This window comes from Desarmillaria tabescens (genome assembly GCF_030435595.1).
Source record: "Desarmillaria tabescens strain CCBAS 213 chromosome Unknown EV420scaffold_80, whole genome shotgun sequence".
Taxonomy (NCBI): domain Eukaryota; kingdom Fungi; phylum Basidiomycota; class Agaricomycetes; order Agaricales; family Physalacriaceae; genus Desarmillaria; species Desarmillaria tabescens.
In genome coordinates, this window is record NW_026848379.1 from 116,486 (window position 1) to 140,447 (window position 23,962).

At 47.7% G+C, this 23,962-nt stretch overlaps 6 protein-coding genes across 6 annotated transcripts; 5 read left to right on the top strand and 1 right to left on the bottom strand.

Moving 5' to 3' along the window:
* Positions 1-2,325: 2,325 nt before the first annotated feature.
* EV420DRAFT_1752800 (uncharacterized protein) lies at positions 2,326-3,441 on the top strand (the record flags this gene model as incomplete). Its single annotated transcript, XM_060480423.1, has 5 exons — positions 2,326-2,559; positions 2,613-2,690; positions 2,742-2,930; positions 2,983-3,114; positions 3,165-3,441. 5 exons carry the CDS (start codon positions 2,326-2,328, stop codon positions 3,183-3,185), a joined length of 654 nt encoding a protein of 217 aa, XP_060323454.1. The 3' UTR covers positions 3,186-3,441.
* A 540-nt stretch (positions 3,442-3,981) lies between these two features.
* EV420DRAFT_1582817 (uncharacterized protein) lies at positions 3,982-5,258 on the top strand. Its single transcript, XM_060474709.1, has 3 exons — positions 3,982-4,615; positions 4,673-4,792; positions 4,845-5,258. Exons 1-3 carry the CDS (start codon positions 4,422-4,424, stop codon positions 5,161-5,163), a joined length of 633 nt encoding a protein of 210 aa, XP_060323455.1. The 5' UTR covers positions 3,982-4,421; the 3' UTR covers positions 5,164-5,258.
* Positions 5,259-7,310: 2,052 nt separating this feature from the next.
* On the top strand, positions 7,311-8,833 carry EV420DRAFT_1166693 (uncharacterized protein). Its single transcript, XM_060466169.1, has 5 exons — positions 7,311-7,775; positions 7,830-7,907; positions 7,959-8,147; positions 8,200-8,324; positions 8,378-8,833. Exons 1-5 carry the CDS (start codon positions 7,506-7,508, stop codon positions 8,475-8,477), a joined length of 762 nt encoding a protein of 253 aa, XP_060323456.1. The 5' UTR covers positions 7,311-7,505; the 3' UTR covers positions 8,478-8,833.
* A 521-nt stretch (positions 8,834-9,354) lies between these two features.
* On the top strand, positions 9,355-11,354 carry EV420DRAFT_1650680 (kinase-like domain-containing protein; the record flags this gene model as incomplete). The annotated part of the gene is made up of 9 exons (XM_060478488.1): positions 9,355-9,575; positions 9,623-9,761; positions 9,820-9,949; positions 10,002-10,206; positions 10,259-10,361; positions 10,410-10,472; positions 10,670-10,738; positions 10,789-10,983; positions 11,034-11,354. The coding sequence occupies 9 exons, from the start codon at positions 9,355-9,357 to the stop codon at positions 11,352-11,354; spliced, it is 1,446 nt and encodes a 481-aa protein (XP_060323457.1).
* Positions 11,355-12,057: 703 nt separating this feature from the next.
* On the top strand, positions 12,058-13,802 carry EV420DRAFT_1166733 (uncharacterized protein). The gene is made up of 4 exons (XM_060466170.1): positions 12,058-12,793; positions 12,847-12,942; positions 12,997-13,107; positions 13,164-13,802. The coding sequence occupies exons 1-4, from the start codon at positions 12,531-12,533 to the stop codon at positions 13,681-13,683; spliced, it is 990 nt and encodes a 329-aa protein (XP_060323458.1). The 5' UTR covers positions 12,058-12,530; the 3' UTR covers positions 13,684-13,802.
* A 5,639-nt stretch (positions 13,803-19,441) lies between these two features.
* On the bottom strand, positions 19,442-22,183 carry EV420DRAFT_1582846 (NAD-aldehyde dehydrogenase). The gene is made up of 15 exons (XM_060474710.1): positions 22,062-22,183; positions 21,975-22,006; positions 21,781-21,912; positions 21,587-21,727; positions 21,487-21,538; positions 21,283-21,432; positions 21,204-21,228; positions 20,949-21,028; positions 20,798-20,893; positions 20,659-20,732; positions 20,408-20,611; positions 20,277-20,351; positions 20,171-20,226; positions 19,904-20,115; positions 19,442-19,851 (listed from the first exon to the last, which is right to left on the bottom strand). Exons 1-15 carry the CDS (start codon positions 22,080-22,082, stop codon positions 19,582-19,584), a joined length of 1,620 nt encoding a protein of 539 aa, XP_060323459.1. The 5' UTR covers positions 22,083-22,183; the 3' UTR covers positions 19,442-19,581.
* Positions 22,184-23,962: the final 1,779 nt, after the last annotated feature.

Genomic DNA, 23,962 nt, shown 5'->3' on the forward strand with positions numbered 1-23,962 from the left:
CATTACTACGAAGAACACAGGGAGAACACACATACGAGTAGCGAGTGAAGGAAAAAGTCATCCTCTTGCAAGTACCTCTGAATCTTAGACTTCAGGACTTCCATGTGAATATGGTGGGGCATCGAGCGCGATCTATAGCTGCTACAAGTTAGTTGTGATGAAGGCTTTTAAGGCACGCTAGGGCCGACGAAGTTTACACTCCGCAACTGGGTGGCCTTTCGCTCGGAACTAGAAACGGATCATATTGACCTTGAGCTTGAATTTCAAAGCGTCCAATTCACCGATGGGCTCTGGAAAAACGATAAAGGCAGACCGGCTCACCTTGATGTGAGCCATCATGTCAAATACCACATATAAAGTAGCTCCCTGCGCAGTTTGCTTCTTTGCTTCAGCAAACCTCCCGTCAGTAGGGTTGTGCAGAACGCCCTGGTCTAACCACAGTAGTCGATAATGCATGCAAATTAGATTGAAAGCGTACCATAATATTTTATAGACACAACGAGCTTAGTCTCGTTCTTCAAGCCTGATCCTTTCCTTGGTAAGGTAGTAATCGGCATTGTCGGGAAAGAGCCAAAACGGCGGGGATTCTCAACAACTTCAGTGGTATTCTGAGTTCCTCGCACCAAGGCCAAGGTCAGTGCACCAGATTGTTTAACCGCATCGTACTCGCATTGAGACGAAATCCAGCGTCCAGCGTTAGCACTGAGAGGGAAGATGGTGAGCGAGTTGAGGGCAGGGAGTCTGGAGCGAAAAACAACAATAATACTTCGCAAGTAATCCCTTTTGTACTCCGCAAAAGAGGTCAGTGCACACGATGACAGTGGACGGGAAATGCATCATTGATTCGTCGCTTGCTTGCAGCGTCATCGTCGCGTCAACCAAAGCTAATGCCGACGGTGGCTGTGCGGTTCACGAGGGTCAAACCCGCGCAATTTGAATTTGAATCTTTTCGATTACGACCATGTCGCCATTGCCAGCTTCTCCTTCCTAGCTAGCTATGTAGCCCAAAGCCGTACTCTTCACGGTCAAAACTCAGCTTTATACTGTCGCTGAATACAGCGAAGAGAGATGGTCGTCCTTGGCCAGTGGACTCGCTTCCACGGCGACTTGATCAGGGATTGTTTTCCAGCTTCAATATGCTCTATATTCTTTTGGAGGCTACAGAATGAACGGTGCATAGAGGAATGATTTAGTCACAGTCAGAGAGAATTCGGTACGTCTGCTGCTCAAGGAAATGCGAATTCTGTACTCTGTACTCAATCTTATCTAGGGAACCATTCCGTAACCTTATCGATATCAGCAGAATGCAATGCCTGAGCTGTGCATTGTTATCAACCAGGGTTGCTATCCGTGCTGTTCCCAACAATAATATAATTCTCAGCCTCCGCCCCTCCTCGCTGTTCAGCGTATTTTCGATGTTTCCGTATTTGTACTAGCCTTGCTGTGCAGCAGGAAGAGGGGATGGGTGTAGCACTTTGAGATTTGCTAGGCCGGCTCGGTGTGTGCGAGTGAGCATCCTCTGAATCTATGATTTTGATTATCTCATACCTTTCGCCAGCGTCAAAGCAGACTTCTCTCCCAGGTGCAATGACGTCCAGCTCGCTACGTTGTATGGCAGAAGTCTGTTATCATTCGGTATGTGTCCTGTTGCCTTGTAAGATTCTTCGGTTAACTTGCGAATGATTATGACAGACTTTCGCCTCGCTTTTGCTATTCTGTACTGGCATCTTAGGCATGAAAAAAGTATGTAATATGAATTCCGGAGGTCCTTGCTGTAAATTCTTACATGTTCTCATTATCCTAGCCGCGTGGCGGGTTTGTGATACTTTGCTACGTTGTAGCTTGACAAGAGATGCAGGAAGGTAAGATAACACGGTGGTTAGTCTTACTTGCCGAACTTACATGCTGTAACACTTAGCCCGAGTTGACTAACGCAACTTTAGCCCTCCGAGGATATAACGATGTCTCGAATAGATTCGCTTTCCAAGGAATAAAATTTCTTCGGTTTCACATACCGGCGAGACCGACTACGAGACCACCGGAGGGGTCAGGTAAGGTACTCCTGTAATCGCAGTCGCTGTTTTCATTGACCGTTCCTTACTTGAAGGAAGCGTGTGTAGCGGTGGTGCCAAGTCACTGATACCCGAAACGCGAACTTGCGCGGACGTCAGGTGTAGACATGGACCAACAATCGTCCACGGGCCAACATAAGCGTCTACGAAGTGTCTCACTGCTACCGGAGGCAATCTCACCTGTATGAGACATCACCTCCCCCTTTCCTCGTATAAAATGCCCCCGCGGAAACTGATTTCCTCCAATACAAACATGAACACCAACCACAACCAACTGCGCTCTACAAACACCACCAACACGTGCGAAGCTTCGTCTTCCACTATAATTCTTCGTCCTGAAGAGGAATTCAACCCGCAATACTGCACCCGATGCGACCAGACACTATGGTCGATCGAGCTTATGCGGAATCATCTCGACTTTTCTGGTCGACACCTGTATTGCGGTACGTGCAAACGGGGATTCTTGAACAACAACTCCTACAAGACGGTGAGCCCCTTTTGTTGTCGTGTGTCGACATTGCCTGACTAAACCCCCCTCAGCACCTGATCCTCTCGGATTATCATCACTATTGTGATGATTGCGATAAGGAGTTCCAATCCTCCTCTACTCTTAAAATTGTACGTTCTCGTTTAGTTCCGGCCGCGACTTTCGCTGACGACAATAAACAGCATTATGAGCAATCGGCTCGTCACCACTGTGATTATGAAGAAGGCGATTGCGAGAAGCGCGCCGACGGGTGGGAAGATGAGCTGGCTCGTCAGCAAGAGCAAAAGGAGAACCGGGAAGATCCTGTAGCCCTCGAAAAAGTCGAGGAGCAGGCTCCTATGTCCCGGGTGGAGGTTGGCATTGCGATCTTGGTAAGCTCGCTTATTCCTCTGTTATTGCCAAGTCTGATGGTGTACTCGATAGAATCTCAAGAAACGCTTACAACGCCAGCCAATACCGAAAGCCGCCGTGAAGCAAACCTGCCCGGTGTGCTTGTGTCCGTCATCGAAGATGAGCGTGACAAAGTGCGGGGCCCGGGCACGTATTTTGTTCATCGTAAGTCTTTCTTTTAAAATACGAGAATGCTTCGGCTGAACTTATCGTAGATGCATCCGCCAGACTTTTGAAAAGAGTCAAGGGTGTCCATCGTGCCGAAAGCCTGGTCATCTTGGCCAGCTGCGAAAGATCGATTTGCATATACATTAATGCTATCGACGGACGCTTTTCTTTATCTTCGTATAATGGACATCTTATACTTATATATATAAACCGCAGTGCAAATCGAATAAATAAACAGTCAAATTCTCTCCGATGTGTAAATGGCTTCTTCCCCAGCGACTATTTACTCCTGTCGCTGTTTCTCGGTAATGTCGTTCCTTTCAGTATATCTCATTCATGTCTTGTTGAAAGTTGTTCCTCTGGGTGGGAATTCGTTTTTTTTTCTACTGAGATAGCATTGCGATAGCCCCGAACTCACAAGGTTTGTTAGGTTACCAAGTCTGAGTCGTAGCAGCTACAGTCTCGGCACAACCGCCGAGTTCTTTGTTTCGATTTCTACTCCATCTTGATCCCAGGAAACCGTCATGTCATGAAAGCCTCTACAATGCTGGAAGGAGATTCTTTATTAAACTCAGGTCCCATAAATTGGGTCTCCAATGGAGGCGTAGTTGTGTGTCGCGGATTATTGGATAGATTCGAAGACTAAGGAAGAATAAGAATCTAGTGCAGCCGTCGATGCGTAGCTCCGAGTGTTCGTTCTGCTTCCTGTGGTCATAATCGCTTCAGACGGCTCCCCATTGTAGCTAGAACCAATAGCGTCTTCAGAAAGGACAAAGTAACATTAGGAAACCCCCTCTGGCTTCGTTTCATGTCTGGACCCTTGCTTTAAGGACAATAGAAAAGGAAACCGCGTCCATATGGCCTTGCCTCATAAGTCTACTTTGCATTCGCATAACAACGACTCCGGTCTAAAGTTTGAATCCCCTTAACCTGGAACCGACGTCCAATCCTTGGTTCCAAGATTTCCACTTCGAGAACAACGATCTCCCAAAAGAACACGTGTTCCCGCAAATGGTTCATTGCATCACGTGTACGTACACCTCCTCAAATAGCTGGATTTTTGGCTGGCTCTTTCCTTCTCATCTACCGCATCGTTCTCAGATTCCCTTCTCATTCCCTACAGCGATTTCTCCCATTGATCCATTCTGAGTCTGCTATGGTCTGAGAAAGATATTCCCAACGCTCGGTGGGGCGCACGACGTCCCTGAACCTCGGCATTCATCTTGGACTCGACGAACTTGACGGATTGGCGTTGCTGGCTGCAACGGCATGCAGAATGCCTCGCGTATCAAAAAGACCCTTCAATGAAATTGTTACACCCCCTGCCTCGCCTCTGCCACTTACAACGTGGTATAAGAAGGGTTCGGACCTGGTGGGGGCCTTTTCGTCGTAAGTCGGTGCCTCCAGTGCGGAATTATCTGGCTAAACATGTTTCTAGGTTGTGCTCGTCAAAGAGGTTGAAAGAGAATCATGGCGGCTGGAGCACGCCTACTACTAGGTGATACCAGGATACTTCGCTCCGTGACCCTGAGATGTGTCTAACTTGGATTCCTAGCTGTACCGTCAGCTCGGACAAGACGGACGAGGAGGATGCTTCCGAGTGTGGGAGGTACGTTCATGGTGCTTTTGTTCTCCCGTCTCGGGTACCAATACCGGTCGAAAGACCGGCGGTCAAGTAAGGCCCTTCTTCCTTCATCTACGCCTTCATTTGATGATAAACTTAGAAGCATGAATCGAAAAATCCTACCACTGCCCAAGAGAGCCGAGCTTCCCGCACCTGTCGATCCAAGAGAGATCTTTCTGAAGTCTTTGATCCCGCTGGCGCAGTTCCCAGGGGAAAAGGCTCGCAAGACAGACGAAGAGCGTCTGTATTCCCTTCAGCAGGATCCTTGCATCGACGTAGATTCAATTAGCAGGCAGCGAGTTGACTGTAACAAGTGTAGGAGCTCCGTACTATTGGACCGTCGTAGGAATGCGGGATACTATGCCAGCGCATGGGTGAAGCATAAGAATACATGCTTAGAGGTTTATAGAGCTTGCTCATAGAGCATGGATACGATGACTCGGCTTGGATACGGGAAGCGGAAAGACGTAGGGATGCGAAGTTGAAGAAGTAGGTGTAGGATTATTTATATAAGTCGTTCAAGTCTGCAAGGCTATAAAATTGTATTCTTTATGGCTACACACACGGTGTCGTGTGACTTTATGGATATGAGTGTTATCTTCGTATTCCGTATGAATAAGCGAACTAGGACTTACTAGCTTGATAAGAAATCTTCGTCAAGCACCTCTTGCCTCGACTGGACAGGCGGGATAATAATGGTACCCGGGCGGCTGGGTGGATATCAGGTATACCGAACTTTTCTTCATTGAGTATGGTCAGAAAGGTCTCTATGATCAATAGCAGGGGATAATTTTTGTAAGTCAACGATAAATGGCTGCTTGAATCATATTTCATGACCGTCGTATGAGCATACAGAGCGAAAACCAGGACTAGGCAGGCCATAGAAGAAATGAATCGAGATTCGAGAAGGTAGAATTATGTGTCGTCGCACGTCCAAGAGAAACCACGTAGTCACAGCCCAAGGAAGAGACGAGCGAATGAAAGAGTCATAACATGGCAACACTAACAGTTAATGGTGAGGGAAGGGAAGAAAGAAGCGGTGAAGGGTGGTCAAAAATATGTTTCCTTTCTATACCCCCGCCAGAAGGGGTCTGTGCGCACCATGGGCGGAGGGTTGGCGATGTTGCGCATGCTTGAACTGGAGGGCCGTACGTCATTTACTCGTCACATTTCGATGACGCGTCGTTCAGCGTCATTGTCACGTCAACGAGCGGCTTTGGAAGCCGACGGTGGCTGTGCGATTCGCGAAAGCGTCGGTGCAGGCCGATGACAAACACCGGCAATCTTTTCAACCAACCACCCATCAATACGAATCCTTCACCGTGCTGGGTTATTGCTCTTTCTCGCATCGTTGCCTCGCTCGCCTGAGATAACAGCCTCATGCTATTTGCGCTACCCGACCTGGCAGTCTCGAGCTGGAGCCAGATTCTTCAGGATGTGGAAGGAATACAGGACTGGCGGACGAGTTAGATAGCCACGCAAGATTGTCTTCTGCATCAATGGCTGGACCTGGAGGACGAAGGATACAATGCCCTCTGAAGGTACGACCTGCTGTCAAGTATGCTGGGCTATACTCTGACAACACTTATCAAGACCAGTGCTCTCTGTTGCGCTACGGACGGAGGAAGTCGCTTAGATGAGATCTTGTGAGATACAATCCTTGGTTGGGCCCGGACGGTGGTGCGTCCATCATCTAAAGATATTCTCTTTATTGAATAATCACCCTGGCCAGATATTGCTTTTCAAAAGCAGAAGAGGTCGCACGCTATGCCCAGTCCACGTACAAGCCTTCTCCCATGTTACACCAATTTTATTGTTAATACACGCCGCGCTTAGGCTCATCGGCTACTTGTTACATGCAGGAGTGTACCGCTATCTAGTTCGGGTATGTCAATTTCCGCCGATTGTAGTACGTGAACAACTTCTCATGCAATAAGTCAGCAGAGAACATGGGAAATTTGAAATCGTTCCTTGATGGCAACGGAAATCATGTCAAATTTGTCGCCTCCATTCTCAACAGAAACCTGTCTCCGACCTCGACTGTGAGGTGGGTTAAGCATATTAACATTTCTATTATTGGCGGTATGTGGTAAACTACTGCCTGCAGCATTCGAAAGGCTTAGGCACGCCTTGCAGGCATTCTATAAATGTTCATGCTTTACAGTTTTCGTCTCTACGTCGCCCTCCCGAGTCCTGAGCTAGGTATGCATCGTTAGATGCTCAAGTTGCTGGCGAGTCTGACTTGCTTTTATTAGTGTAGACCCTTAGATGCTCTGCGCAATGAAGCATGGTAAAAATCTGAAGGGCATAGCATGAGTAGGCAAAGGGCGTCTTTTATCCAAGATATTCTTTGAATTCACATACGTTTGCACTAGTCGTTGGAGGGCTGCGACGCGTCTTGTATGCAACGAAAAGCGGCTCGTCAACTTCATTTGTTTTTTTTTTCCGCCAACGCTGGCCAATGTTGAGGCCACGCTTCTGCTCCAAGTCCCGGTGAAACCTGGCGTGAAACTACCGGGGGAGACAAGCTACTCCTATTGATGTCTTGTTGACTTTAATAATGTAGCGTAGCTTTCGCAGGAAATTCGGCCGGGGATATAGCAGCTGGATTAATGACTAGACTGCGATTCTACATGACACCGCGAAGAGTTCAGAAGGACCAACAATCATCCATGAATAAATACAGGCGTCGACAGAATGTCTCACTGACACCGGGATCGTTACCGCCGGAGTAAGACACCAGCTCCCCCTTTCCTCGTATAAAATGCCCCCGCGGAAACTGATTTTCTCCAATACAAACATGAACACCAACCACAACCAACTGCGCTCTACAAACACCACCAACACGTGCGAAGCTTCGTCTTCCACTATAACTCTTCGTCCTGAAGAGGAATTCAATCCGCAATACTGCAATCGATGCGACCAGACACTATGGTCGATCGAGCTTATGCGGGATCATCTCAACTTTTCTGGTCGACACCCGTATTGCGGTACGTGCAAACGGGGATTCTTGAACAACAACTCCTACAAGACGGTGAGCCCCTTTTTGTTGTCGTGTGTCGACGTTGCCTGACTGATTCCCCACCAGCACCTGATCCTTTCCGATTATCATCACCATTGTGATGATTGCGATGAGGAGTTCCAATCCTCCTCTGCTCTTAAAATTGTACGTTCTCGTTTAGTTCCGGCCGCGGCTTTCGCTGACGACAATAAACAGCATTATGAGCAATCGGCTCGTCACCACCGTGATTATGAAGAAGGCGATCGCGATAAGCGCGCCGACGGGTGGGAAGACGAGCTTGCACGTCGACAAGAGCAAGAGGAGAACCGGGAAGATCCTATTGCCTTCGAAAAAATCGAGGAGCAGACCCCTGTGTCCCGGGTAGAGGTTGGCATTGCGATCTTGGTATGCTCTTCCTTTCATTACTTTGTAACTCCTTCTGACGCCTCATTTGAAGAATCTCAAGACGCACCTACAACGCCAACCAACACCGAAAGCTACCGTGAAGCAAACATGCCCGGTGTGCTTGTGTCCGTCATCGAAGATGAGCGTGACGAAATGTGGGCACGTATTCTGTTCATCGTAAGTCTGCTTTGGTTACAGTACAAGAGTATACCGACTGACGGTCCTCATAGATGCATCCGTCAGACCTTTGAAAAGAGTCAGGGATGCCCATCGTGCCGAAAGCCTGGCCATCTTAGCCAGCTGCGAAAGATCGATTTGCATATACATTAGTGCTATCGATGGACGCTTGTATATACCACGGACTTTTTTTCAATATATACCATTTACAACATGATCAAGCGGGCGTCTTCAACATCGGCTACCGAACGAATACTCATCCTCACTCGTTGTCGGCCCATTCGTCTGGTCATGGCATCTTTTCAAGAAGGCTTGCCCACTTCTGGTCCTTGTACCACCGGCCATCGGAGATTGCACTACTTTGTGAAACCCCTCGCCTGCGGTGACCTATTCCGCTCCTTTTCCGCTGGTGCACGCTCTGGTCATGACCAAACGTCCTGTTCTCTCCTTTTAAATCATTGTAGGCGGCGATGGGTGGCGGTCGCACTCTTCAAATTTATGGTATGCAGCATCTGCAATGACTAGGCGTTCTACGTGCAAGTATGCCTCGAATCCTGAGGTCAGAATCTCCACGTTGATCCGGTTAGCAGGTTTCCGCAGCTACCAGTTGTTGGATCTCATGTTGGAAGAACATGTTTGGCAAGAAGCGATTTAATTCCCGTGTGGCTGTGCTCTAAACCCTGAACTTGTCCTTCATCGCCTCTCCTTCAATGGTCGGCCAGCTCGTACGGGCACCCCCAGTAACACCCTCTCTCTCGGAAACAGGCGCCAGATGGTCAACGTAAGCCACTTTTGACGCTGGCCTTATGTTCACATTTTCTAATGAGTGCGCTTTTAGATTGTGTTTTTTCTTGGCGGGAGAATCTCTGTGGTGTTGGATACTACTCTGGTGACGGCAATCTTATCTATGTAGCACCGTTTCCACTATGCTGGGTCATCTGTCTCACGATGTCCTCACGAGGAAGCTCGGACTGCGCCATAAATAGCGGAATTGCATTGTACCACACGTTGAGGCTTCCTCTCTCCCACCATGGATGTCGTTCTCAACTTGGTGCCAGTACCGTGTCTTGCGTACGCTTACGCTTTGCTCAAGCTCATATGGACCACAATCACCGCTTTGGACACTCTCAAGCAGCAATTGGAAGCATTGGCGAGTACTACGGCGACGTTGCTGTCGGTGTTGGACCGGGAGCTCAAAACCCGCAAAGTCGTCCCTGAAGAGATATCAATCCACCTACGGGAAACAGAAGAGTACGAGAAACCGCAAATTTACTGGTATTTTCTAACATCCCGAGCAGCGTTCTTAAACACGTCCTCACTTTTGTGAATAAAGTCAAAGAACAGGGATTCTTACAAAATCTGTACCACAAGGACGATTACCTTGTCCAGATCGACGTTTTTCACAAAAGGATTTTGTCGCTTATGCATGCGTTCCAAGTTCGTCAGTTGGCAGTATGGTATGCGTCGTTTTTGGTTAATGAGTACCGTGCTCCAGATCTCCTCCTTCGTAAATGTCCAGGAAATGCTGGCTCAATTCAAGAAATCTCGGAAAAAGGATCGAGCAGTGCTCCTTAGCCGGCTCCGGAAGCTGGAGAAAAACCAGATGTTACTCATGAAGATGATCGGTACGACATACCTCGAGTTCTATCTCTGTGACCTGCTAACAAGTCCTTTTAGGAGCCAACCAAGAAAATATCATAGCTATGATAAGCTCTCTACAGCAGCAGACCAATAATCGCGCCTGCAGCAACGTCGAACAACGGTTCTTTACAAAGACTCTTCACCATTTGTCCACAATCAGTCAAAAACCTGTCAAGACTGAACCTTGGACGATCACTTCATATGACGTGGAACTTGGGAAACTGGTTGATGAGGGCGGTTTGTGAGTCTCCTTATTTTGGTTGAACGTATCTTTATTAATTGACGTCATATAGCGCAAAGGTGTACAAGGGAATCTGGCACCGAAAGAAAGTCGCAATCAAAGTCTTCAAGACGGACGTTTCGCCCAGCCCTGAGAGTATTCGCAAGGAAATAGAGGTTTGGTTTTCCATGTTATCACAATCATGTAATTGATTAATCTCCTAGATCTGGGCCTCCCTTCGGCATCCAAATATCCTCCGTGAGTTTATCAACCACGGCATCAATCATGTGCTTAGAAGCTGATAGCGTTTCTGGGCGCAAATGTCTTGAACTGGCGCTCCCTTTATCGTTACTCCTTACCTCCGTAACGGTAATGCAAGAAAATTTGTCAGAGCTCACCCCAAATTCGAACGACTAAAAATAGTAAGCAAAAATCATTGTCATGACTGATGCTGAATCCGCATTTACTATGAGGTTCTATACAGCTCATCAACATCGCCCATGGTCTTCTGTACTTGCACTCGCGTAGAATCGTGCATGGGGATCTCAAAGACGTAAGTGGAATCAACTTCGACTCGGTCATGAGACTAACTCAGTCATCCAGGTAAATGTCCTGATAGACGACGCGCAGACGGCCGTCCTCTGCGACTTTGGATTATCCCAAATTCAAGAAAATATGATGACACGCACCAGTCTCCCGAAGATTGGGAGCCCGAATTGGATGAGTCCCGAGCGCCTGTCTGGGGAACCTCTGAGGCCCCCAGCAGATATATACTCCTTCAGCATGACCATCTATGAAGTGAGCGATAATATATACTCTAACCGCGTGATATTTATCATGCCGCGTAGTTATACACTCTTCAAATTCCCCTGGCTCACTTATCGAACGAGGACTTCCTTCCAATGGTGAGCTATGGCGACCTTCGTCCTCAACGACCAGAATCCAGCCTGATCACCGATGCGATTTGGAATGTCATGGCGCAATGCTGGAGGCGTGATCCCGCGAAGCGACCTACTGCCTATCGCGTTTCTACCATACTAGAACACCTACGCATCACTCAACAAAAGCATCGTTCAAGGCTTCATAAGCGAATTCGGGGTGACAAGGACACGCCGACTGGTATAACGTACAGTAGCGATACCGACTGCGCCATGGCACTACCATGGTGAATGAAGGTTCGGTCGTGTTTGCGGACTTATTATGACGCTGAGAATGATACGACATTTTTATGCAAAGGCGTGCGAACACCTCGCCAAGACATTAACAGGAGGTGAGTCTCCTCATTGCCGTTAGAACTTTTATACTAAGCCAACATCGGTTGGTGAGAATAAACTCTGCAGATATAGCAAGCTGTCAATGGCATGTTCCGATAACGTCGAGTCGGCAAACTTTGCTAATACTTACAAACCAGGACTCGTTCATGTCGATCAAAGCTTGACGTCAATATCGTGCACAATCGATTGCTCTCTGAGGATATATACTGCCGAAACAAGACAGAACGTGAACCAACCTCAACCAAGTGCGTCTGGAAATATCAACAGGAAGGAAGCTTTCGTTTCAACAGTTCGACTTCAACTGCCACTTTTCATCTTGAAGGTTGAAGCCACGTGCTGCCAGACTTGGAAATGCGGTTTCATGAATGACAACTTTGAAAAAATGGAAATCCTCTTTCGCCGTTGTATACTTTGACACCAGTTCACGAAAGCTGCCTCTCGATACAAGTATATATCGTTATATATCTCATCGAACGCATCCTCGACTTGGACGAAACGTGTGTGCGCATGTATTTTGTCCACCGTGTTCATAGGACCTAACTCAGTCGGTCAATTCAGACTTGAGAAAAAGCAATTCCGTTATTCATTGGTGGCATATGCGATCGTGCCAATCGACGCCATATGGGCCCCTGTCACGAACTTTTGTGTGCACTCACTTCTCGTGCAGCGAATGTCACAATGACTGTAGGACAAGAATTTCTTCGAATATGTTCTGTTCTCAGTGGCAAATTACAATGGTAACGCACTAGATGGTTTCAAGCAACCCCATCTGATGTCACCTTCCACTTGCTGTATTAGGTAAAGTAACTCTCGCCTCCATTCTTCCCGTGCAAAGTCAACGAAAAGAAGGGACAATGCAAAGGTATTCTGTACAATGGTATAGCTCGGTGCCACCCAAGCAGGACACCAAGAAACAAGATCACGTGGAATCCAAGTCAAGACAAAGCCTCTCCCATATTCCGCTATAAAACGCCTGGGAATTGGTTCACTTCCTGTCATCATAAGACACTTCCTACTCCCGGCGACATCCCGGGATACACCCTCCCTTCCATTTCCTATAAATCGCTCAACATGTCCGGTCTTTGCGACGACAGGCCATTCTGCTCGGGGAACTACTATGGTCCTATCGCGCCTATAAACTCGAACCAGTACCCTGCTACCTACCATACTCCATCAGTCCTAGGTTATGGTTCTACTGCGAGTTATTCCTACACCTATACACATCCACATTCAAACGAATCCGGCTTTACCTCCATGTATGACCAATTTCGTGCGCAGTTTGAAGCCATGTCTGCGTTTAACACCCCATCGGAGGGATTGTCTGGTGAATGCGAGTGAGTATCAATCGATTCAAGGATTCTGTGGTGTACTGATATGATTGTGGCAGAGACGCGTGCGGCGAGGCGGAAGAATACGAAGATGAAGAAACTGCGGACAACGACCACGCCCAAATACTCAATGAGTATGGAAAACGGCATATCCAGCAAGTACTCTCCGTTTCCGATGACTGTCTTTATACTCATTACCATTTACTCAGCTCCTTACACTCTTCAAAACGGTTACGGCTCAATGAGATCGGTGATGCAAAGGAGATAACTCCAGTTTTAGCTCCAAAGCAGAATCAAGCAGCTCCGATCCAGCAGGAATCGTATGTCTTTCTACCATATGCTTCAGCTGGTTTAATTAACCCACAATCCAAACCAGGATCGTAGAGGTACCCCAACCTCGTCTCATCAAAGCCCTTCCAAAACGAAGCGACACCATTCCCAATCCGCCCCAGTGTGCTTCTCCTCCTAGATCGAATCCCTCCAGCGATACGCCCGCACAGAAGAAGACTAGGGAAAACCTCAGGCTTCTTATGCGAAAGGCGTCCGTTTCGCTGACGAGTCGACCAAACGCTGAAGAGAATGTTAAACGTTTCCTTTCTTCCCTGAAACGTCTTCCTAGCGAGAAGAACCAACAGGGAGAGTGCATGTCTAGGCTGTCGAGATTGGAGCGTTATCGCTGGCTTTGCGAGGATGAATGGGCGGCAAACGTCGACAGAACGTATGTCAACTGCGTCGGCTGTGGGCGCAAAGTGCAGTTGGACAAGAGAGCTGATGCGGAATGGTACTTGAGTTTATGGGTGAAGCATCGCGATAAATGCCATATGGTATACGAAAAGTGGCAGCGCAGAGAAGATGCTGTCAAGGAACAACTTGAGAAAGAGAATACCCAGAAGTAGATAGTTGGTTAGTTGACATTCCTTTTTGTTCTGATCACAATCGTAAACGGAGGAATTATATTTGAGTTGTCATTTCACTCAATAAATTCCATTATTGAGAAAAATCATCAGTCTGATTTCTGCAATCACCATATGAAGTTTCTGCGGAACTTGAGTCAAATGAAGGTACCGTCAACGACAGAGCATTTCCCGCTCCTTCGAGAGCCAGTCCTTGACAAATGTAAAAAGATGGAGAGTTAGATTCTGTCGTTCATCCTACTACTGATGGAGACACGCTCGCTGGAGCGCGGGCATGTGGTGCTGGTGTTGGTGTTGTAGACGTGATTGATTTGTATTTGAATTTAACATACCAAAAATGGATGAGCCGAAGATCACGTGGAACCGGTGATCCGCCTTGAAGCGTGAAGGCGTAAATCAGAATCTTACTTCATCTCCAACCACAACAATCGACACACGCACTGGTATGGCAGGGACTCCATCGTTTCATCTACTGAGCTGATGATATACCCTTGACTGTAGCCCAATGTTCTAAGTATCTCCGCGGTAGTCTCTGTTTCAAATAGCGCGAGTCTCCGACTGGCGAGTTGATTCGCTGTCAGTCCCGCCGTCGTCTCATGCTCGACAATACGAAGGGATGTATTCTGCCTTACGATGCAGCCACTTTCTACCTCTGTGGATGTCTAATTTATCGTTGTCAAACATAGGACCCTTGTCACTGGTGGTGGCGTCTTGACGTTTCAGTGTCAAGTTCCTCGCTGCAAGAATACCACCACATACCGCGACCACGTCTCAAGAAAGGCTCAGTCTTCCTCAGACTGTATGAAACATTTCCTCTCTGCCCTGCTCCAGCCCTGACAGCGCATTCTTTCCAACTCTGGGGCTCAATCATATTTTGAACAGCTGGCAATTAATACAGTCCGCGGCGAGTCATTTCAAACAATCTTGTTGGGCACAATTTGATGCATCTAATCAGTAACAAACAATCCCCATATGTTCATTAAATAGTTACTCGTGGTTGGCGATGGGTATGGACGAACACGACCACATGCCATCGAGTCTCCTGGAGGATGTTACAAGTTTCCATGCCGGGGATGATTTGCCTGCTATGAGATGCATAAACTGATGAGTCGAGCAGCACTACATGAAAATAGGCGCTTTGATTATATGATATTGATCGAAGGGAGAACTGCCTTCGAAGCATTTTTGGGTTCATTAGATACCCATCTCTGGCAGGGATCAACAGGGCGCGTACTTCATTTTGTGATGAATTATGAGTCACGGAGCATCGGTGGGTGCGATAGCAACTAGAAACTGAGCCTACTGATGCTACTCCCGGCAAATCATGTCGGTGGGTGTACATTCCGTCTCCAAAGCGCTCGAATCATATAACTTGACGCCTTAAAATTTTAGCGCCTTTTACTAGACCATCAGAACGGAGGACATTCGGAACAAACCAGCACCGCCCGCCTTCCTCGAATGCGGTACGTAGACGGAACCGTGATCGTGGCGGGAGACATCCATAGCGTTGAAATATTCGTTATGACTCGAATACAGCTACCTCAAGGATGATGATTATCTGGAAGTCGAGTTCCGGACTCCCTTCAGCCGGTATACCAGGAACAAATACAAGTCTGTATCGCCATCGACACCCTCCTTGCCGTCGACCGTGTTCATCACAGCCCAAGGCCGACTTTCTACGTTTCCAAAGTGGGAGATGATCTGCTACAACTACGACGGGACCCTGACTCATTCCTCTCTCATTCCCTTTCCGGCTCACTTCGGCTGTACATTCCTAAAGCGAGTCATGACTCCGGCTACAACTTCACCACAGGTAGTGGGAAACTCCAAAATGCTTAAAACGCGCCTGTTCAAGGTGAGATAGGTCATTAGCATTCGCTACCTTTCCCGCAGTCACAACAACCTCACTCTACATCGTCTCTTCAGAGAACCCATTGCTGCCAATGCCTGCCTTCTACCCTGGTGCCTTCTCAGCCTCCCGCCACCGTGTGTGGACACCAGGTTGTACTTGGAATGCAGGCGACATTTGCCTCGTGTACTACATTGAGTACGGCCGACAGATCGTCGCATCATTTCAATGCCTTGTTAACCGTGAGCTGGAGCTTATGTTGCTGATTGACGTATACTGACTTATTTCTTCAGACATCAGCGACAACACCAACGGGGTAAGCAAAAATACAAAATTTCGTGAATATATGGTTGACTCGGCTCATTTCACAGCCTCCGAACCCGACCTTCTGGCGTCCAGTTCCCCTCTGATAGATTTGGGCATGATTCTGGCTACGCGTCTACAGCATTTTGACGCGTATTTTACATGCGACAACTTGGTTGACGATTTGGTCCGTCTGGTTTCCAGACCGCCAATTTGCGTCCCCCCAAAACAATCCCAGGATCCCTTACTCATCTACCGCTTTTTACGAACTTCACGTGCTCCTTATTTATATCGACCGCCCCCGCCTCGTAATGCTCCATAGTCTAGTGTCCCGTTCTTGTACGTAGATATAATTACTTAAACCTATCATATAGAGTACTCTAGTCGCCGTTCCCACCATAGTATTCACCTTGTAGTATTTTCAAGCAGAAATTTTCAAGTGCTGTGACACATGCTGTTGGACCCGTATCTGGGCGGCCTACGAGCTGTTAATTCTCCAGTCCGCGCTCCTTTACAGCTATCGCTCACTATCTTCCTTATTCTCAGCGCTCGGCAGTAGCCGTTGATTGTCGGGATGATTTTACAGCTCATTGGATCGCCGGGCGTCCCGAGTAGAACACGGAACATTTTAAGTCCACTGGGTTTGTTCCGACGACGCCCAGTCGATCAGACTACAATATGTGGCGCTGACTCCTGAGGACAAATTTTGGAGAAATCTTACCTCTTCATGACAACTTAGTATCGACATCTTGAACCTTTAAATTTCGGAGTTAAGAATTGTGTCCGAAGGCTATATCTTATTACCATTGACTAAGATACTGATGCAGAAGCAAGCCCGAGAAATAGACTACGCATGTCACCACATTACCGAGTAAGGGTGGTATATAGGATGGCATTGGTTGCGCAGAGAGACTATCTATATCAATGAATATCACTATATCATTCAAAAAAAACTGAGGCAAATGCTTAGTCTGCCTGTAGGCCTACCGACTGTTGTGACTGGCGACTCATCCATACCTGAGTCCGGCGCCTGGGAAACATGTATCCAGCATGGCATGGAAGGGTATGCAAATCTCTAATATCTGTCCCAGAAGGAAATAATCTGACTTGCATGAAACACTCTGAGCAACTAGACAACTCCGTCGATCTTTTTGTCGTTGCTATTAGCTCAACTGCGCTCTCCTCGCAGTCGGCAGTGCTGGTCGTACGCCGTACATACGAGTTGTGCAGGTTCACGAGTTACGGAGTAGGAGCTACATGACTCTGCTGAAAATTTTACAGTTGCTGCGCGGCATGCCCGTCTTATCCTTGACATCGCGATGAGAGTGGGACAACACGTCGTCGGGATCAAGGTCGGGATGCCGGTGCTTCGGCACAGCTGTACCGACCGCTTACGTACTTATCACTTCATCCGACTTGACCACCAAGTGCGGGTGTTATTTGTTTCACTTGCAAATAAGGATTATTTTCCATTCCTTTACACGACTTCAAAAAAAATAATCCCACAAGAATGGTGCTATAACAATGTTATGATGATGCCTGGGTCTCTAACCCTTACCGGCGGCATGAGTAGGTGTCAGCAATATGTAGAAATCGGATCAAGAATCCTTTGCAATCATGATGCCACGCGGAAAGGCATCGAGTAACCCAACCTAATGCCCTCCAAATGATGTCAAGTGCCCGATGATGACCAACACCTCGGCAACAGATCTTGCGAAGCTATATAGTGACTAGTCATGCGAGGGACAGGCGTCTCTCTGTAAGTCGACTACTTCTAAATGAATTCTGCAGGAAGATCATTCCATCAGCTATACTTTTTATAATGCTTGTTTGCCCACTCGGATGGTACTGGGACGTCTAGTTGTGCTGTTAGAAGAAGCTCTTCTAAAAACTGCAGGGCTTCAGAAGCGGTAAAACGCCGCGAGACGGTTCGAGTAATCATCTTGTCCAATAGGGTAACGATCACAGGCACTTAAGGAATGATTCATGGCGGCATTTTCCCATTTGAAGTCCTGAAGAGAGAGGAGAGGGGTGATCTCGAAGGCTTCTGAGAGTCATTGACTTACCCGGGGGCCGGTGCACGATTTTTATCGAATGTAAAAAACGAAGGCCCTAGCAGCAAATATCAGATTGGAAGGATATCAGAAGCATTCAGTTCTACCTCGACCATGTAGTACATATAAACAAGTACTGCTCTAAGAGTCCTAAAACCACACGCAGGGACGTCATCCCATCTGTCAATACTTGACTGCATTGAACTTGTCAGTTTCTCATGACACACTTGTGCATGACAGCGAAATAAAAAGGCTCTGACCCGACCTCCAAAATGGGGAGGTCACAGTTCTATGGCATCGTTTCCGATTTCTCTTCCATGAAAAGACGCGTTACGGTCGTGGTGGGTATCCTTCTTCCCGATTTTGACTGCGACGAGGTGTCCGTGGACATCCTGAGTAAAGAAAACGCGAGCAAACTGTATAAATCAGCATACATAGTTATTTTAAAGATAGAAAGCTTAAGTTACCAAGTTCGGAAAAGCGGATGCTAGTCTCTTAGGCTCTTCGAGAGCGCCTTGCGAATACCGTAAGGACTTCGGTCCGGTAATTTCTCAGCTGCTTCACAGACCTTCATAGAAGGTAATAGCATTGCAGTAAGTTCTGTGTATTCGCCCTCACTTTCGTAGACCAGTTCATGAAGTTGATATCCGTGTGACGCAAACCAGGGCGCGCCACCACTGCGAACGGGGCTCAAATTCCAGGCCACTGGGCATCTGACTTCCAAAAATGCGTCAGAAGTCGGCTGGATACATCACACTGCATCGCATAGTCTTACTGAGGGCATGTCACGGCAGTGCATGGGGAGAGGTGTCAAGTTGGTTTTCGGCAAATTCCGCATCACGACGGAGCGGTCGGCCCGACAACAACGCAAGACTGCAGCAACACTACAAAATTTCCTTGGTGCTTAAGTAGTGCGTATCTTCTTCACAAATTCCCCTTATTTTCTCTACGATTTTCTTTGTCAAATCTCCTCTATGTCTACCCTTCCACAGCCGCTTTTTCGTATTCTTGACGACACTTAATTCGATGATATCGCTGGGATGGAAGTACTCAGCCTTCTCCTCGGCGCACGCCACATATTTCACTTACGCCTTCTTATCATATCCCAACTATTTGCCTGTCAAAGTTCTAAGAGTCTGCCCACGGATGAGGATCATTTCGCAAAAAGTTTTTGCGATGTACATACGTAGACGCTGAGCTAGTATAAGCGCCTATAAAGTCCCAATGGCCAAGAATCATCTTTTTTGTTTTCAGGCCAATGCATATTTCGTCAAGGGCATCGTTCCTTGTCAAGGAGACAATAAAACCGAGATGAATATGCATACGGCGCTCCCAGATTTTAATCTAACAGGATGCGGTACCCCGTCAGAACATGTTGCACATTGTCATCAAAGAAAGTCTGCTTGTACGCGCACACGTGACATTGTATCTTGTCGAGATTGTGCGACGCGTGATGAAAGATCAACCTGGCGTATAACTCTTCAGTGGTGCCGTCCAAGTCTTTTCTGTGCTTTTAAGAACGAGCAGACCCAAAAAAAAAAAGAAGACCGATAGTTACATTTTGAGTCTTGTAATACAATAAATGATACACTGTGCCTATAAGTTAAACAATAACCACGACATCTACTTCCCCTCCGCTGATAAAGATTGACTACCCATATTCCCCGCCCGTTATCACAGCGCCCTGCCAAAGTTTACCCAGCATCCGACAAGAACCACACCCATCCCGAGAACCAACCCAAGCCACTCTTTTCCATTTAATAACACTCCCTTGCCACTCGCTCTAATACCAATAGCCACAGCTTCGCCATCCCAGAAGCTCCCTCGAGCATTTACGTTGACCGGAACGGGTGCCGAAGTCACCTTTACCACGTTCTTCCCAGCCCCTTTCCAATTGGGCAGGGTGGGCAACATGGCAGCGTTGATCTTTTGTAGACTCTTCGTCTACGACTGAAGTTAGCATTGTCGACAGTGGGCGAGGAGAAGAGGGACATACCGAGTACGGCGGGAACCTCAGTGACATGAACAGGTCGACGTACCACGGCGAGTCGATAACCGGACGGAGGTGAGTAAAGGTGGCAAACCCGAACTTGCCCTTATGGGCACCGTATCCCGATGGTCCCACTCCGCCAAAAGGAAGCCCTTCGGCAGATACTTGAAGTAAGCAATCATTGATGCCGACAGACCCCGACAAAGTACTGTTGATGACTAGCAAAAACCAGTCAGGACCGTGATTCAGGACGAATAAAAGAGAGCAGCTTACCCTTACGCTTGACGGCTTCATCTTGAGCAAATAGATACAGTGCAAGTGGGTGATCTCTGCACGAAAATCTCAGTCCAACAACGTAAACGATGACGGAAAATCGAACCTTGCTCTGATGTACGCAACTGCCTCGTCTAGATTTTCAACTGGTACCACCGGCAAGATCGGCGCGAACAATTCCCTGATACCGAGAACATATAAGCAATGGCCTTCACCAAAAGGGGAAGCGATACCGACTCCGATAGAAGGGAATCACCCTCGCGTACGTCCCTCACAACCGTCGGGGCAACGTAGTTCGTAGCCGAATCCGTCTCTCCTCCGAGCGCCACCTCACCCTGTGTCGCGTCTAGCAACGCCTTGATCCTTGCAAAATGTCTGGGCCCGACAATTCGTGAGAACGAATCTGACGCCGCGGGACCATTAGGATAAAAGTTCGCATACCTGTAATAAGCGTAAGCGTGGGTAACGGGTAAAAGGAATATTCTTACTGGACGCTCATCGCTTCTATGAATTCATCTTGAAAATGTCTCGGGACGAGGACATAGTCGGGACCCGTGCAGATCTAATAACAAATCGCAAATCAATTTTCGGCGAAAATGGATGACAGCGAATATGAATACGACGCACTTGGCCCGCATTACTGGTTTTGGCCCACAAGAGACGTCGACATGACGTTTCGAGGTCACAAGAAGGGTCAACGATGACAGGAGATTTACCACCGAGCTGGATAGCAGAAGTAGAAGTAAGACAATGCTGAAAAACAGAGGAGCTCGATTACCTCAAGTGTGATAGGCGTCAGATATTTGGCGGCGGCGGTAGCAATAACCCTGCCAGCCTTAGGCCCGCCCGTGAGGAATACTAGAAGAAAACCAATCAGTCCCGAGGAAAAAAACGGACACGAAAAAGAGTTTTCTCAATCGAAAACGGGGGCAGTGTTAATCCGATATACTAGCCGAGGCAGACCCCAACACACTTCCGTGCAGGGAAGAAATGGGGGAGAAAATGCATGTCGAAGACGGAAGAGGATACTCACTGTGATCCCACTGGAGATCCAGCAACTACAAGAAGTGCGTCAGTGATTTTGAATGACTCGGAGATGGAAAGGGATTAACCGCGGAAACTTCGGCGTTATCTCCGAGCACGACGCGATATAGAGACGGATCGAGGTACTTGGGAACAAGCTCAGCAATGAGTGCGCTGGTGGCTGGGGTGTGCGACGATGGCTTGAGGACGGCTGCATTTCCAGCTGCAATAGCGGCAGCCTAAAGAACGACGAGTCGGGAATGGCAATGGACTTGCAAGTGAAAAAAACAAACCAGAGGGCTGAAAAGACACCATATTGGAAAGTTAAAGGGCCCAATGATGAGACTAAAAGGCCGTCAATGATATGGAGAAAAGACAAGGAGCAAAACTTACACAACTCCCTTCGCTTCCTTCCTCAATCTAGGACTTATCGCCCACGTCGCTAGGTTGAATTTAGGTGATTCTTCCTTGGCCCATTGCTCGACGCGCTTGTAGCAGAGAAATGCTTCACGTATAGACCCGTTCAAATCCAACCTGACGGTGGGGGATGAGACACAGCGGCAGGGATAAAGGCAAGAACCGCTGACAGTGACGTCTCGAGCGGGGGACGGCCTAGATCACGTTGCATGGCCTCTTGGAAACGAGCTTGGTTCTCCTGCAACAGATACGCCAACGCCAGGAGCTGCTCCTTGCGAAAAGCGACGGATTTGAGTTTGCCACTGCAAAAAAACAAAAGTTTGTCAGTTTTTTGTCTTCAAGGAACGACATACAGCTTGCTTACCTGCAAAAGCTTCGTCGTAGCTCATCGCGGATCTGTAGAAAAGTTCAGTTCAGCGTAGGGGAGCACAATGTCAAGGACGATGCGCACACGGGGTATGTGGTCAGACATAGAGTCTGTTTCTCCGCCTTTCCGGCGGGCGTCCCATTGATACTGGGAATTTTGGGTTAGGAGGTGCAACGTGATTGAAATCGGAAGCAAAATCAATCGGTCACGGCACGGCTGCGGCAGTTTTCTCACGCCGAACTTGTTTCCGTACCTTACCCCGTATCGCAACCGCCCAACGGATCCTTTCAGAAGAACGAAAAATGGAAAACTAAGACTTGAATCGAGCTCTGAATGTAAGCCGTGCATTTTCAGAGCCTCTTGAATGACATTCGGTCCATGCTGAATTTTTTTTTCTTTTTTTTCGGTATCTTTTAGAGTGATAGGCACCCCATCGCGGTGCTTTAGCGGATCTTCTTACTGCCAACCATAGCTTTCTCCTGAGACCTTCGTTTTTCACATATGATATATCTGATCTCTACACTCGACAGAAGGGGACACCTGCCTCTAGAACCGAGTTCAGAGGCTTCTGTCAGAATACGTCTGTCCTTTGATCGAATCTCTGGCCCTTGGTAAAAGTATATTTCTAGGGTTTTCTCCTCTCTCCATCCGTCGGTAACTAGATCTCCAGAGTATATATGCGTACGGTCATCAAGGGTTCAAATCTGTGGCGCATCCCCAGGTGACGTCAGGGATTCGAGGTATAGAGTTCGTGATCAGCTGTGATCAGGAACGATGAGAGTGCGAAGGGCGCCAGTTCTAGGCACACTGAACGATAAAGTTTGGAGATTGTTCAAATTTCCGGGCCATTTGTCGCCGTAACGATATTGCAGTTCTCATGGTATCTTCGTATCGATGCGCTGGGGGAGGATGAGCTGTTGCATCCTCTAACCGGAGTTACATTTTTCCCCAATTAAATGGTGTCGTTACGGTAATAAGGGATTGCAATGTTGTTCATCGCATAGAATTTCATTACACTCTTCCTATTCCATCTCGCTGATAAACGATCTTCGTTAACCCCGGTAAGAGAACACATCTCTAATAGCCCGTGACCATTTGAATGGTAACAGTTTTTCGATGCACACACGTGGAGCTATCTTCCGCATATCCTCTGCATGGCTCGAAGGAGAAGGTGTGTAGCGTGGTACACTATCATCCGCCATGGTAGCTTTGATCTCCGGACACCCAGTTCGGAAGCGGCGGGCCTCTTTTTTCCGTATGGTTAGGCATCAAGTAATGGCGTATGCCGGCAAGTAGCAAATTCAGTCCTCACGGTGGCGGTATTTGATGTCAGGACACTCCGAGTCGGCGTGGCGCTCACTGACCTCCTTCACGGTAACCATACGACTGTCCGACCCTACATCGTCCCTCTGGGAACAGACGAAGGGATGTATTTCCTAGAGGTAGATATCATTGAGTTCAACTCACACGGATGATTAACTGAATAAGAGATAGGTCCCGAATTTAACAACGCATGTTCTCGGAGACTGTCTGTAGCATCTCTCACCATGCGGTCCTTGAACTATATGTTATTTCGTTTCCTTCCATCAAAACCTAGGGTGCGATTGGGACGGTTCCTCCCACAACAAAGATTTTGTTGGTGACAAAGACGAGCATGCTATATTTCTAGTAGATGTCCTGTCAGGATATCTTCTCCTCCCATGCGGTCGCTGCATCTGGGAATGTTCGGACCCGCTATTTGATCCCAATGGCTGTGGTTAATAATCTTCAATTGAATTGCATAAGTACCTGAGAGCTGCTACCGAACGCAACCAACCCCACAGGTTTGCCGAAACAACCTTGCATGATCCGTCCTATAGAAATGTGTATCTTTAGCATCTGTCTGGGAGATATTCGTCCCTTTGTTGAGAGCGTTGCCGTCATGGGTATACATATGAAGCGGTCGTGCAACAACAATCAAGGAAGGACAAGTGGGCTTGAGTCGA